Source organism: Zosterops lateralis (genome assembly GCF_965231275.1).
Source record: "Zosterops lateralis genome assembly, chromosome: 1".
NCBI lineage: Eukaryota > Metazoa > Chordata > Aves > Passeriformes > Zosteropidae > Zosterops > Zosterops lateralis.
The window spans coordinates 116601551-116617329 of NC_139762.1; the positions used below are offsets into that span (position 1 = coordinate 116601551).

The 15779-nt window shown below is 37.0% G+C and overlaps 1 protein-coding gene across 2 annotated transcripts in view; it reads left to right on the forward strand.

Annotated features, from left to right (window-relative positions):
• The window catches only part of NKAIN3 (sodium/potassium transporting ATPase interacting 3), a gene marked incomplete at its 5' end in the record, with an annotated part of 339113 nt that extends 323948 nt beyond the window's left edge, over nucleotides 1–15165 (forward strand). The window contains 2 exons of one of the 2 annotated variants that reach the window (XM_083864367.1): nucleotides 11328–11411; nucleotides 15046–15165. In XM_083864367.1, the coding sequence (XP_083720493.1) occupies nucleotides 11328–11411; nucleotides 15046–15059 (98 nt within the window). In that variant the 3' untranslated portion in view covers nucleotides 15060–15165. The remainder of the gene's footprint in view (nucleotides 1–11327; nucleotides 11412–15045) is intronic. The other variant, XM_083864368.1, reaches the window with a different exon arrangement.
• Between the last annotated feature and the right edge of the window lie 614 nt (nucleotides 15166–15779).

The window sequence follows — 15779 nt, forward strand, 5'->3', positions numbered from 1 at the left end:
CCAGTCAGCAAATCATATCTGAGCTCTGTCTTGTAAGAAGTGCTGCCTTTGGTGTGGGAGGTGTAAGCCTGGACCAAATCCTGTTCCCCCATGTGCCCAAATGATGTGCTGAGACAAGGGGGGCAGAGGATTAGTCAGGCCCTACACTAGGCTGTAAACTGTCTGTATTATGTACTGATAAGGAATCTGGGAATTCAGTGAGCAATGAACATGGAAATGGAACCATTTGAGACATCCATACCCACAGCTTCCCTGATATGATGTGTAACTCAACCTGTTTGACAGACCTGACAGACTTGCAGACAAATTAGCAGTTTAAGTGGTCAGAGTTCTCGATGCCTTTTCCTCTATGCCCATACCTGGCCTGCAAGAGAGATAGTGAGGTTTCATCTCAGAAGAAAGAAAAGTCCTCCCTTCTTCTTTACAGATAATTGCCTCAAAAATTAAAACAGATCAATGCAGGCCACCAGAGCTGAGAGACTGGCACTGATTTTTCCTGAAGATAAGGTTCGTTCACAACTCTAATAGCATTAAGCTTTGAAACACAGCAGTAGAAAAGCCAAAACTACTTGTTTCTTGTTTTAAGGGAGTATCCATGACAAAAATCATAAAATATGGCTCCCTTTTTATCTAATAGGTTCCAATGTATGTAATCATACATTATAGCCTTAGAGGATATTCAAACTACCTAGAAAAGAGCGTACTGTAAATTCAAAGAGATGGGTTACCAGCACAAGTCAGTGAAGTACATTGAATTAAGCCATGAATTTCAGGTCATAGTCAGGTAAATTTTAAAGATAATTTTATTTGGTAATGGCTACTTTCTCAAGATGTGGCAAAATTGAAAAAAAGTTGAGTAAGAATTAACTATCCATCACTTTATACATCTTTGAAAATTTCAGGTCTGAATCTCATAAATCTAAAGACAAGCAGCGTGTTCCACTGAGAAAAATTGTCGGTTTTGTTTGGGAGAGAGAGGGATACCCACTGATTACTGATAAGATCAAAGCAGGACAAAGACCCTTGCAAATAAAGTATCACAATAATTTTTTAGATGAACCACAGTCACAGAGAAAGAGAAAGGAGAAGTTATTAAGTCAGCTGGTCAGAGCATGGTGCTATTTAACACCAAGGTTGTGGATTTGATCCCTGTATGGACCATTCATTTAAGAGCTGGACCCAGTGATTCTTGTGGGTGCCTTCCAACTCAGAATATTCTGTGATTAAAATATTGAAACTAATTTAGGTGATGGTAAACACTTCTTTTTATTCTGTGAAATTCTTACCTCTTCTTCAGTTCTCTTTACTGTGTTTCTGATGTCATCACAACTTCAACCTTTCATAAAGTAACTTTTTAAAATTCCTCCTATTTTAAACTTTGACTTGTCTATATGTTGTGCTTTTTAGATTTGCTAGTTCTGCTATTTCAACAGGCTTAACACTTTCAGTATATAAGATAAGCAAGATTTATAGCAAGAGGTGTTGTCTTAATAAATCAGGAGATATAGCTGCTATGGTTTTCCAGCTTGGCCAGCTGGTCAAATAAAATATATTGCCTGTTCTTAGAAAAGCTGTTTTTCTAAAAGGCTACATTATATTTATTTAATTTAGTCTGTATTGCTGATGTGCTTTATTAACTCTGTATCATAACAAGTCTTTCTCCTACCAGTGCTCTGTGATTTGAGTCATAGCTGGACTCACTTTAAACTTCATTTGACATTCTTTTGCCTTGAATCAGTAAATATACAGTTGGTTTTGCTAGCAGAAGTTTAATCTTAGTTCATCTGTTTTTTTCTCAATATCACAGACTAGATACAGCAAAATTAAGTGATACTGTGTGACTGTCACCATTTTTATGATGGCTCTTATTCCTTGGCATTGATTTCTACTCATTCTCTTTTCCTCCTTAATCATGACAATGTGTTATTTTGGAGGACTGAAATTTGAGAGGTAAAAGGTTTTAAGATAAGTGTGTTTTTACTTCATCCTTCTTCAGGGAGAGTTTTTTATGGATGAGGGCAGTATTGCATTATCTTTCTTTTTCATTAGCAGATTGATTCACTGGTGGCTTCAAAGTGAGTATTAATCCTGTTACAGACTCTACTCCAGACATTCATCTTTCTCCTAATATGAAGTGATACCACTTCCTAACAATGAGAAAACCATTTTCCTAGCCATCATGTTTGCTAACACATGATATTTCTTTTTTCACTCCATCATGTATGAGAAGACCACTGGTTATTGTGACCTCCTACTTTATAATACTCTATTATAATGCTCTATTTTCAAAGCTGAAAAATTAGTCATTTTATGTTTTGGGGTGTTCAGGAGCTAATTTGAGTTAGTGACAGAGATGGTAATACCAAAAGCAATATTAAGAGATGGAAAGTTGGCTTGAATGTGAAGATAGAGCAGGAAAAAACAAACAAACAAACAAACAAACAAACAAACAAACAAACAATAAAAATATGAGGAACAATTGATTTCCTCATTTGCAGAGGGTCACTCACAGAGACAAAGGGGTACTCTTGGATTCACTTGGATGTGATTAAGTAGTAAACTTTGCAGATATATCCACAATGGCTCTAAAATGCTGGATGGTCGTGTATTCTGGGGTCGAATGAGGGTACCATAGAAGAACTTACCGTGCATTTACTAGTGCTGGAAAAGGCTCACATGATACTGATAAACAAAAGATTATTTTGCTGGCTTACTCATCTTGAAACACTAAAATCAAGAAGAAACTGAAGATTAGTGCTTATTGATTTGTACTCATTCACAGACGTAAAAGAATAAAAGGAAGATATAGGGAATCTGGAGGTCACTGAAGGGATTTATCTGCTTCTGTTTCTTATCTGTAGACTTTGATTCAGAGAAGGCACAGTAGGACCACAGGCTTCTGAGAGGGATGAGAGGAGGCTCCATCAGTGCTGGAGGAAACATTGCCTGCTTAGCAGAGGAAAAAAGGTAGTTTGGATCTAAAGACACTAAAATCCTGGGAGGTTTGTGGTAGAAAACTTTGGGATCTGCCACCTCAAGGATTGAAGCAGGGTGAAGCAAACCACCACCTAAGGGAGATGTTTCTGTGAGTGCAGTGTAGATGCCAGGTGGGGAATGGATACAATGCCCCACACAAAGGAGCAAATATCATGTGGTGAAGCAGGATTTCTGCTCAGGATGTCACTCATAGTCATGAGGGCAAAGACAGGATGATAAATGAAAAGGAGGATGAGGAAATGGAAATGGCCTCATCTGAAATGGAAAAAACATTAAGTAGTGTTAATGGGTTTGATGTCATAAAGTGGAAAATAACATCAGATCAGTACTCTTTTGAAAAAGTTGACACCTGAGCTCTCAGGCTACTGGAAGTACAAGTTTTAGCATGTGTAGCAAGTTCAAGATATCAAGTCTTTTGAGGTAAAGCTGGTGCACCTGGATCCCAGCAAAGTCAGCAACTAATAAAGGAAGAGCCAAGGAAGAAGGAGACTTCCCTGACTGACAGCAAAAGACATCAACAGGCAGGCATGTTAAGCAGATTTTAAAGCAAATAAAGAAGAGTTATAAAAGAAAGAAAAATTGCAACATGAGCTGAATATGACAGCGCTTTAGTCAGCCAGACCTTTGAAGTGTATTTTCATGATTGCCTTTATAGAAAACTTTCAAAAAATACCGTAACACAAAACTCATAAAAGGCAGAATTAATTGCATTATAAACTAGCATACTTTAAAAATGGAAAACTCAAAGTTACTGGATCATACAGAACAGGAATAAGAGGCTTATAGCATTTCCTTCATAGTTTTCTATGTCTGTGTAGTTGGAGAACCACTTGAGTCTCAGCCAAGTTTTTGGCTTCTTGATTTGCAGGTGTTCTGCTTGGCCCCCCAAGTCCTTTCCATTGTCTCTAAGGCCTGCCTGCTTTGCTGCTCCCCACTGCAGTCTCTGCTTGAGGAGCAGGCTGGCAGCTCCGTCCTTCTCTGCCTTGCACCCTGTGTTGTGCCATGAACACACTCCTCTGAAGGTCCTTGGTTCGCTTCACTTTTTTTGAGACGAGTAAAGATACAAACACGTGAAGCAAATATCATGTCATAGAGGATGATAGTAGCAAATTTAAGGAGCAATCTTTCATCCCTAGGAAGCTGGGAAGTAGAGAAAATCCAAAATCACTCAGTGATAAGAATCCCTCCAGTCCTGTAATCTCCCTTTTTTAAATAAAATTAATGTTCTGTTGTGAATGGATGATGTAAACTTTCTTCAATACATAGAAATCTTTTTCTCCAAATGTCACATGTGTTCTACTATGTCATGTATTTGATCTTGCAAATGCTTTTCTCTTGGAATTTTATCTTTAATTATTCATTAGGGTTGAACATGTTCAGCATTCATTTTAAAAACAGGGAACATTCATTTCTCATACTAAAATATCAGTGTCTTGTAGTTAAGGTTAGAAAAAATAGCTGTGATATTTTTGGATATATAATGATGAGGTAGTTATAAATACTTAAGTTCTGCCTCAAAAATAAATAATTGGATCATATTGACAATTAACTGAAGCTAAAAGAAATTCTATGGAGACAAAGAAAGACAGGCCAGGAAAAGAACCTCGTGGGACTGATAGGAAAAACTCAACTGATAGGAAAAAATTCAACTGATAGGAAAAAAACCCCTAATAACTTGAAGAACAAAACACCTAACCTGCAGCCTAGCAATGAACTATAAGTGGAATAGATCAATTCCAGTCAGCCTGAGCACCTGCACTGGCCATTTTTTAAAGAACACTGTAGTTTATGGCATCAAACTCAGCAGTAATATAAAGGCACACTAATACATAGCGTGTATTCCTGAATTGGAACACCAGAAAAAAGATCAAAGTGTAACTTCAAAAAGCAGATTCAGAGCTCTGTCTCTTTTGAAGTCAACTTGGACACATTTATTGTGAGGATCACGTGTCTGGAGGTGTGACTGAAGCTGGAACAGCCTTCTGTACAATAGTCTGGGGACTATTTGAGTTGCCATTTTAGTGGACAGATTGGATGGATTAGTGGATAGAACTCAGTGGCTTGTTTCTCTCCCAATATAATGTGAATGTAATTGATAGGTGTAGTTTCTGGGCATTTAATGTCTTTTATGCATGGATTATTTTTCCTTTGCAGGCTTAATTTGTACATAGGCAGTATAGTAGTTTAAAGAGGGAATCACAGAACATTCTGCACCAAAAGGGAATAGATCAAAAAGGGTGCCAGAAAGGGGAAAATAAGTAATTAGTGAAGACTAAATTTTACCAATTTTACATCACTGTATAAAAAAATATCTAGGAAGTTTTAATTATAATTATCTACAATTTGCTTTGATCATATGCAGAAAGAAAGCTACCCTTCCCTATATTTGAGATCTCAGATTAGAACTAGCAATAGCCCCTTTAAATACAAACCTCAGCCAAAAAACCCCAAGCTTTATTTGTTTGAAATGTTTTTAAATACAACTTTCATATATTAGTATTCTCACTAGGATGCTAGTATTTTCATTAAAATGAGGAACAGAAAAATATAGAGATCTAGAAAGGAAGCAAATGTATCATCAGACATACTTAGTTTGAATTGCATTGTTGAAGAATAACAAGTCACAGCTATGCTGAGATGTACGGGATGGTTGATGCCCAAGCTGATAAGTAGAGAGAGTACAGTATAACATTTTAAAGCAAAATGGAAAACTACTCCTCATAAACTTGAACTTAGAATGTGGGTTGGCAGATAGTACAATGTCAAGATAAGTGTTCTCTAAAGGAAACAATTTATCCATACCTGCAGCGTAAAGTATATTTTTTTCTGATAGTGAATTAGTGATAGTAAACTTGTAGTAAATATTACTTCATAGTAAATATTTTCCTACATGCCTGATGTGTGATAACCATACTTTTCTAGGGACTTTTACCATGTAGTGGCCAGGAGTTAGGCCACTGGCCACAAGTCATTAAGGACTTGAAAGTGACTGAAAAATACTTACTTTTTGGGGAAAAAAACTCCAGCAAACACCATAATCAGGCAGCCTGTCACTTAGTTTCAGTAATGGGATGGTATGGCTGTAAATAGCTTTCAAAGACATGGCACAGGGAAGATTTTTGAAAGATACTTTCAGATTTTGAATGATTTGGGGAGGTCTGGGTTAAGAAGGTTTGAGGAATTTTCACTTCCTAACATATTGGGTCTTCTTCATACTTCCTATGTCTTACTGGGCAGTCATACTCTTGGAGAATAAATGATATCTTGGGTACATCACTGGTAAAATGAGGAGGGAGTTCAGTAGCAAAAATCATAGATAAAATTTGCATGCCAGTGCCCTTTCTAAGACAGCTTCTGAGAGGATCCTTCTTTCAGTGCAGCCCTGTAGAGGAGTGTGGTACTTACATGTTACAAGGTAGAGCAGTTTTTAAAATTATGATCTATCCCACTGGTGAAGACTAAGAAGAAAATCTGGTGCAAATATCTTAATAATTAATGTGGAACATTGAAATATTCCCCTTCCAGCTTCCAGTAATAAAAATTTAAGTAAAAGGTTGTCTCTTAGTAATTTTCTACCATGTTATCCTGTTTTAACCTGATTACTATCTGCCAGTACTTTATAGAGACAGAGCAGCAGAGTGCCACAAATGATTACTGATGTCTCTTTTTCTCACTTTTTTAATTGTTCTGCACACATTTTCCCTCCTTTAGTCCTCTACATAAATGAGAATATGTTCCTGTGATCCTGCAATGGAATGTGTGATTCCTCTGCTACATGGCTTGAGACTTAGGTGCTCAGGCTTAGTGTGAAGAGAGGAAGAATGGGAAGTATTGGCTTCAGACAAATGGCTGGGTCAGTCTGGCTTGTGCAGTGAAGGGTGTAAGGGCAGTGGGTCTCTTGAGGATGGAAAGCAACTGAAAAAGCAATTTTTTCAGGAAACTTTATACTTATCTGGAAAGTTTTTGTAGGCTACAAGTGCAAACATTGGAAAGTCCAAAGTTTGGAGTTTGTGCGTGTAACACTGACTTATCATCAATTCCCCAGTTTTCCTTCCTGTTCCTAATTGATCTTGGTTCCTTTTCTGCTAGTTACACCCCCCTCAGTTGCATACCTTTTCCTAATGAAAGTAATTGCATTGATATATCACCATTCAATAAAAAAATCTCAGTACAAGGAGAATACTTCAGTGCAAAATAGTATTTGGAAACCCATAAGTTAAGAAAATCTTCTGTACATAAAAATACAAGTTTGAGCACCTGCTAGTCTGCCTCTCTCTTAAAAGGGGACAGCTGGAGGTCCATTCGAGCCATCAGCTTTGGGGCTTGCTCCCATTTATAAAATGAGGAGGCAAGCATCAATAGCATATAAGGTATACCAGGCCAAGAGACTGCAGGATTTACTAAAACTGTGCTATTGCCACATTGCTGCTCGGTTCATATGCTGCACCTCCAGACATGCTTAGAATTTGCCAACTTTGAAAGAAGAAATTAGTAATATAGCATGAACTGACAAGCTCTGGCAGCTGTTTGCACAGGGCCTGCCAGCAGGTCAGTGGGATATTGCCAGAGAAGCTGAATTCCAGATGAGAGGGTGGAAAAGGAGAAAGGATTTTATTTTTTTTTCTGAGCTCTGATTCTTTTACGCTAACTTCAAAGGAAAGCAAATTTTAACTTGCATATGGGTGAATGCACTGGATAAATAGTAGTAATGCAACCCGAAATGTCATCTGTCTAGAAAAGAATAACCCTCAAAATTACTGATGACAGCGGATACACTTCCTTCAGCCAGCAGCATGCTGCACTTTTCTCACTCGGGCAGATTAGGACAGCCGCTCTCTGATATGGCCCGTGAAGGGGTGAACATCACTTTAATGGGCTGCCCGGGGGGACAGCCAACACAGATTTGCACTTCCAAGCACAGCAGGTAGTGAACTCTAAAGGAACATTTCACACTGGCCATTAAGCATCCAGCATGACCACAAAACTGAGGTGACACAAGGAGAGAGCAGTTCCCTGGGAATAGGGATCATGTTTTGCAGCCAGCTGCAGATAAAATAACCAGCTTCTGCTGTAACCTGCTATTATCTGTGGGATGCTAAAAAATCCTCTCCCTAGGATTTTAAGTTTCTCTCTGCATGACTGTAGTTAATGACTGGACTACATGGGGTGTTCATTATTTAGTGAGTGAATATCCCTACTGCTGTGGTTGTTGGTTTGGTTTGTTTTGGGTTTTTTTCTAATTTAAAGCATAATACTATAGAACTGTATAGAACACTGTTTTTTAATTGAACTTTCTTCCAGGCTTATACAACTTTCTGAAGCTATTTAATGTAGTCCTGTGAATCTATGGCAGAAATTATTCATAATCCATTAACCAGGCAGAAATAAACAAAAACAATCATTTTATATTGTCCTTAAACCAATATTTTACTCTTTGAAAACCTATATAAATGTTGCTAGTATTTACTTCTGGCCAATTAAATAGCAATATGTATGCATCCAAAAGTACATTCAGTATAAAGTTTTAAGATATTTGATGCCTGCTTACACTGAAATGTACATAATAATGTCTTTGCCTCCAATAAAAGTAAAAATTCAATTTTCTATGTTTAATGGCCATTTGTGGGCTTAGTCCTGTAAGACTACTAATTATGAGGGATGAAGATACCAGGTAAAATCAAAATGAATTTTTAAAACTAGAAGTAACTTAGAATTCAAATAATTGATGACAAATCTTCATATTAAAGAGCTATCAGCCATAAAATAGAGTGCATAATGAAAAATGGCACATTCTATTGTGTGATGGAACAGCTTCTTGCCTTGAGAATGAGCTTCATACAAATTTTAAGGTGAACTTCAGCTTTAATACTACATAAGACATCTTGGATTGCTAAAGAGAAAGACTTGGCTAAACAGGTTTGAGCAGCTCATCTCCACACTTGCTGGATGGTGTTATTAAATATATTCTCCTTATTAGAACAAAGGCATGTCTATTTTGTCAATCATCAATACACCTCAACTCCATTTCTTGCTCAAAAAGATTTGTTGGTAGAAAAGCTAGTTACTTTAAATTCTCTCCCTGCTTACAATTGCAGAAAATGCTTGTGATTGCTGAGAGGAATGATATGTCATTCTGAAGTGGTGAATTGCCTAAAAACATTCTTTTAGCATCTTGTGTTAACATGTGCTCAATTAAAAAACAAACAAACAAACAAACAAACAAAAAAAAAGCCCACACACCTCCAGACCATTGGAAAGCAGGGAAAATGAAAGTGCATAACCAAAAAGACAAACCAAAGCAACAATAAAAAAATCACTGTGGACATGATTTATTCTTAAAAATCATTTAGTAAATATGTAATGTATTAGACATCTAGCATTCAGCTTTGAGGTTCCCAGTATATCATCTCCCAGAAGGAGATTGAGCTATTAATGCACATCCAGAGGAGGGAAACCAAGTAGATGAGAAGGATGGAGAATTATAAGGAAAGGCTGAGAGAATTGGAGCTGTTCAGCCTGGAGAAGAGAAGGCTTCAGGGTGACCTTGTTGTGGCCTTCCAGTACCTGAAAGGAGCCTAAAAGAAAGATGGAGAGGGACTTTTTATAAGAGCATGTAGTAACAGGATGAGGAGGAATGGCTTCAAACTGAAAGAGAGTAGGTTTAGATTAGATTTTAGGAAGAAATTCTTTATTGTGAAACTGAGGAGATATTGAAGCAGATTGCCCAGAGAAGTTGGATGCCCCATCCCTGGAGGTGTTCAAGATTGGCTAAGTAGCCTGCTCTAGTGGAAGGGGTCCCTCTCTATGGCCGAGGGGTTAGAACTAGATGAATCTTTAAGGTCTTTTTCAACACAAACCATTCTGTGATTATGTGGTTTAAAAATCAACTTTTACAACAGTTCATCTGCAACTATTTCCTCTGTAAAGATCTGATCCCACTAGCGCAATGGAAATTTTGATGCATGTTGTGGCGCATAGTGACAACATTCTGAAGGAGAGCTGCAATGTGAAAGAAATACAGTAGAAAGAGGAGGTTCAGATAGGCTGGGATAGGCACTGAGGCTGGGCAAGCTCTTCAGCACATTGTATCCTGCTCAGGCACTTTTAAGAGAATAGTCTTGGGGAAGAGGTGATGCTGTATGATTGAAGTACATCAAGCTCAGTTTTGAGCCATTTCTGGACTCAGGAGGAGAAGCAAACTAAAACCAACAGGAGCATTTCCACAGATTTTAGTGGGTATTTCATTGGTCTGTCAGTCTCTAAGCCTCATTTTCCCGTTGCCTCATTCTTGGTAAGCACTCTTTGTTGGTCTACCTAGTGCACACATTGACTGGGAAAGGACTGCTTTTTCATTTGTTGCTCATACAGCAATTAGCACAATGAATTCTGCTTAGGACTTTCATATATATGCCTACATATAAACAAGTAAAGGAGGTTGCTTTCCATGTCACCAAAGAATCCTCCTGTGAATTTGTCAGCTCTGGACATGTCTGCAAAAGACCCTTTGAAATCAATAAAATAGTCTTTTCCAGAAACCTGCTTTTAAGATTTCTAGGATAGCTTGAAATTGTGGCCTTTTAGAGCTGCTTAAAATCTTACCAAAATAACAAGATACAAGACTCAGACTAAAATGTCTTTTTAAAAAATCATTATCACCATAGAAGGAGCTAAAAACTTCTCAAGAGCACATTATTCCTGACATAGAAAGCGGTAGGATTATGAAAAGGTATCCTGACCCCACAAGTTCATCCATAGAAGATGCTGCTGTTTTTTCATATTTAGTAATTGCATGTTTATTCTTAACTCAGCTCTCATGCCTTTGGGTTTTGTTGAGGCTTTTCTACAAGTCCATTGAGCCTGAAGAATTTAGGTGAAATTACATTCACAAGTTAAACTGTTTCCATTGCCTAAATTTCTAAACACTTAGAAAGGAGTTTAAGGGGAATTATTAAATAAAGTGTATATTCATACTGAGATTGCGCTAAAGAGAATCAGCTATTTTACCCCATAGTGGTTTCTCTTTACATGCTCTGCACATTCGTGAATGTTCCTTTTGCACACCCACTGGCAGGGGAGTGTATGTCTGCTCACCCAACTGCTGTCTGTATTTCCAGGCATGGGGCTAAATAGACCCCAGGGAAGACAGAGCATGGAGCCTTCTGTAAGCAGTTTCCACAGCATCTTTATCTGCTTGGTTTATTTCTTGTATGCAAATCTGTGCGTGCACTTACCTTTTTTTTAAAAAGAAAAACAGAATTTGTCCACATTTCTTTTTCAGTTGACATATTTTCATTTCCATTTGTTCATTTCTGGAACTGTTGTATTTTCAGTTGATTTCATAGGTGGACTTGACACATACTCCTACCGACAGCCCCCCCAGGAACATGTTGAGTTAAAGCCCGTAAAGCCTGTAGGTAAGGTTCTGGTCCCACGGACCACATTAATCCTTCTAACTGAACTGAACTGAAAGCTAACCTTCTCCTAAAATAATTTGGGCATCAGATTACTGATAATTTAATTATATTTTAATTAGAACTTAATTAAAAACTAATCCACATAAAACATTCGAGTAAGGACACTTTGTCATTGATGGCATATCCACTAAAGCAAGGATTAGGAGATATCACCATGTCTGCCACGTCGTGCCTCATCTTAACGCAACAAGAGGCTCTCACTGAAGGATGGAATTGCTTTCTTGCTGAGTTTTTAGCATGAAAAGAGCTGGTTTTTAGCTTCTGTGGCTGCAGAAACTTTAATGAGATTAACCCACTTATAAAAAAGCAGTAGTTTTTACATTTGTCCAGCTACTAAAAAAGTTTTGCTGAAAAACTGCTTGTCAGCTTCAAATCTATCTGTAGAGTTTCACTGGCAGTTCATTATCTCTTTGTCATCACTTATTTGCTTGCACCATGAAAATCACATTTTCATAGACTCTTCCTGCTTTGCTACCTAATGAATAAGTTTGAATGTATATCTATATTTTTTATTTGGAAAAAATTAGGATGTGGGGAGACATTGCTAGTATATGTATTTTCACAGAAGCCCATATAACTTTAAGTAGATGATTTTTGGGAGTATTGTTGGTAAACCAGAAGTTTTTAATTTGGAAATTCTTTATGGCTGGAACTTGTTGTAATGTTGCTCTCTGTCTTTAAATTTACCTTTTGGCCTTTCATGCCTCTTAAATGTAGCATGAAACACACATATAGCTAATTGACTGAAACTGATTTAATGACTTACTCTTTTTTACTTATCACTTAACAGAATTAGAATGGGTTGAAGGTTTTTCCTGGTGTGTACACGTGTGCACATGCTAGAAGTTTTAATTTTAAATGGACAATTGCTAAAAAATTATTTGGAGTTGGAACTTGACACCTGAACTTCATGGCTTAATTAATTTTTGCAGGTTTTTAAAATATATTTTACTCATGATGCAGCTTTTAATTTGTAGAAATAAAAAGAGACAAAAACTTTACTAAAAATTTATCTAAACATTATAGAATTATGAAGGCCCAAAATTATGGTGTGTACTACAAGAGGAACAAATAACACATTAAGACAACTAAATGAAATGATGAACCTTCTGTCTTTTGATTAAATACATACTTGAAGTCTACATTTCTGTAGTAATATTTCATTAAGCGTCTATTTGGCTGCATTTTCTGTCAGAAAGATGACTGCAAAATGGGGATTTGAACCTTCTAAGTTGCTAGACTATAAAGTTTCAGGACCAAGACTATTCAGGACCAAGAAGGCCACGCCGGCAACACAAAAGATTTTAATCTCTAAACCTGCATTCAGTTTTAAGCATCAAGTACATGAATGTTTAGTACTTTCTTAGTAAACCTTCTATAATTAAAGAAGAGAATAAAAGACATATTCATGAAATACTTACAAATACATTCCTGCAAAATATATTCATTTGTTTTGCAGTAGAAAAGTCACAGCATCTGATAATTTGTTCTCTGATAGGAGATTTTCAGTAACTAGCTCAAGAAATTTAGGGGTTGTTGGTGATCTTACAATACTGGAGAATAAGAGTTATCTTCCCATTTCCTATGAATGTGTATCCTTGTACCACTGGGAGGGCCCTCTGGCCTCTTTATTGCTTCAAGGAGTATAAAACTGGGACAGAAATTATATTGGGTTTCCTTCTTTATTGATGTTTTGTCGTACTGAAAGATGATGTTTTGATGTACTGAAAGATGCAGAGGACCTTTGTCTAAGCTGGTAGGGAAATTACTGTCAGTGATCAAAGTCTGAATTAAAGGCTAAATTGCTGGAAATAATTTGGTCAGTGGATTGTGCCAGAACTTTGCAGATGCTTATCTCTCTGCAGCACATTAGCCTTCTTGACTTCTTTTGATAAGTTAATTGCTATCTGTATCAGTCATATACAGTCTGAAAGTTCTTTGTATCTCTAAAAAGTGACTTCTGGTGTCCAGGCTGTGCAAAACTCCATTTCTGAGAGTTAGAATTCTCTTAGAACTGAACATGAATAATGCTTGTAAAAGTACATTAAACACCTTTATAAATGTTACTTTATAGATGAAAGCTTGGCTATATTTCTCTTTTTCTCATCCCTTTTATTTCCCTTATTTCATTCCTAAATTAACTAAACATAGCCCATTGAAAATACAAGGCTCTGTGGTCTCATCCAAACTATGCAGAAGACAGTCTGCTTTTATCAGGTGCTCACTTTCATTATAATGTCTGTTTAGTGCTGCCATAATTATTAATGATTAGCAAGCCTAAGATTAGTTTTCCTTCTCACCTCTGAGAAGAAGTTAAATTTGAACTTGTTCCCATGGGGAACAGTTTTTAATCCAAATATGAATCATCATGGCTTGCCTGTTTGCTCTTTGTTCTGCCTGTAACTGCATTAGGCCACGGGACAAGGAGAAGCAGGATCTTTGCCCTCAGCCCTGCAGTCTCAGTTAAGATGTGTGTAAGGCAGGAGACACCAGGGGGAGTAGAAAAATAATTGTGTTCTCTTTGGGACTAAAGCCTATGGACTATAAAGAAGATTATTGGGCCTGCTTGAATCCCAGTATCAACAGCCAGGTCACTCAGTAATATTCAGAAATGCTTCATGTACTGATTAATGTGTGGAAAAGAGAGGAGCATGGTGGCTAGAAGGAAAAAGTAAGAAGCTACATTTTGGCTAGCATTAGACATTATTAATAATAATAATAATTATATTATAATATATTAATAAGATAATATCATAATCATGCTGTAATAAAAACAATGTACTAATACAATAATGAATTTTTAATTATAATTGTAATAGTAGTAATAATAATAAAATAAAACTCCTGCAGCTTTGAACAACTCTTTCTGGACAGACACAATTGAATCCCCAATTCCAGTTAGAGATGTCCCTAGCCTTTTTAAGAACATTTCTAATTTGTGCTTGCGGAACTGATCCATTCTCTGCATGAGAAACTGTGCCAGTGGAGAGGTCACCACTCCATGATGCATCTGTGTGATCCTGTCCTGTTTGTATCTTCTCCTGAGACTTTACCCATATTTTAATTGCTCTGAAAGACCAACATAGATTTTCCAAGATTACACAAGTGAAAATAGTTACAGGGAGTCGTGGGAATACATGGATTCAGTAGGTGTGTCACTGTGGTGAGGACTATAAATAGTGTGAGTCCAGCTCAAATGCTCATCTTTGAATTCAGAATATATCAGAATTTTATCACTGGGTGAATATATGTCTAGTGCTGTTGAAATATATTATGCTAAAATGAATCTATTATTGTATGAGCTTCTGATATGCTTTACCAGCTATGGGACTCCTCCCAGATGTTTTTTGGTTTTGTGGTATGCAGAGTACAAAGCTACTGCTTTTTACCCAGCCATTCATTCTTGACCATATAGGTGAGTCTCACAGCTGATGAAATTAGTGACCACATGAGATTTTATCCACTTGTTCATCAGTTATTAACCTCTCAGCTGGTATGAATTTACAGCTTACAAATTAGAAGATAAACAAAATAGATTTTCATTTGTAAGTAATTCTTATATCCTGCTTTTTAGGTCGAAGTAAGTAATGAACATGGACTCAAGATTTCTGCTGCTGCAGCTGAAGAAACAGATTTTAGAAAAAAAGACCAACCTTGTGACTCATCGTTCTGGAAGAAACCCACCACATCTGTTCCTCACGGCATGTGGATTGTTCTTCCCACAGGCTCAGTGTCATTATCAGCGTTGTTATTTCGTAGATCCTTGTAGATGATCTTGAATTTTTAAATAATTTACTTATATGGACACTTGTAAATTGTAAATTCTTTTCTTTTTTAATTTCAATATTTTTACAATGTTTAGTGTTGAGGCATGAAAGAAAAACAACCTGTGAAAACTAGGAGGAGGGTGTGTCTTTCTCAAAAAATCAGTATTTTTTGACTGATAGGATCATACTGTGCCTGGTCAAGATTGTGTCAGTAAACTGTAGTTTTGACTCCAAAATATGCAGCAGGAGTCAAACCCTAACAGTATTCAAGAGATCATTTCAATGCTGTCTTAGCATTCACAATGTCCACTCCTTGCATTGTACTGCTAAATGCAGTAGGGATTGATCTATGACTCTTCTTACCCAGATGTTAAAGCACTAATGTACTCACCTAATTATTGCAGCTCATATATGACTCTCCTTTCCTAATCTCCTCTGCCCCAAGTTCATCTCAAGTAGCTGTCTCTGATCTACAACTGCTCAGTGGATGTCCATCTCTAGGTACCCTTAGACCCAGGGCTGTTTAGATGTCTGTGATTTG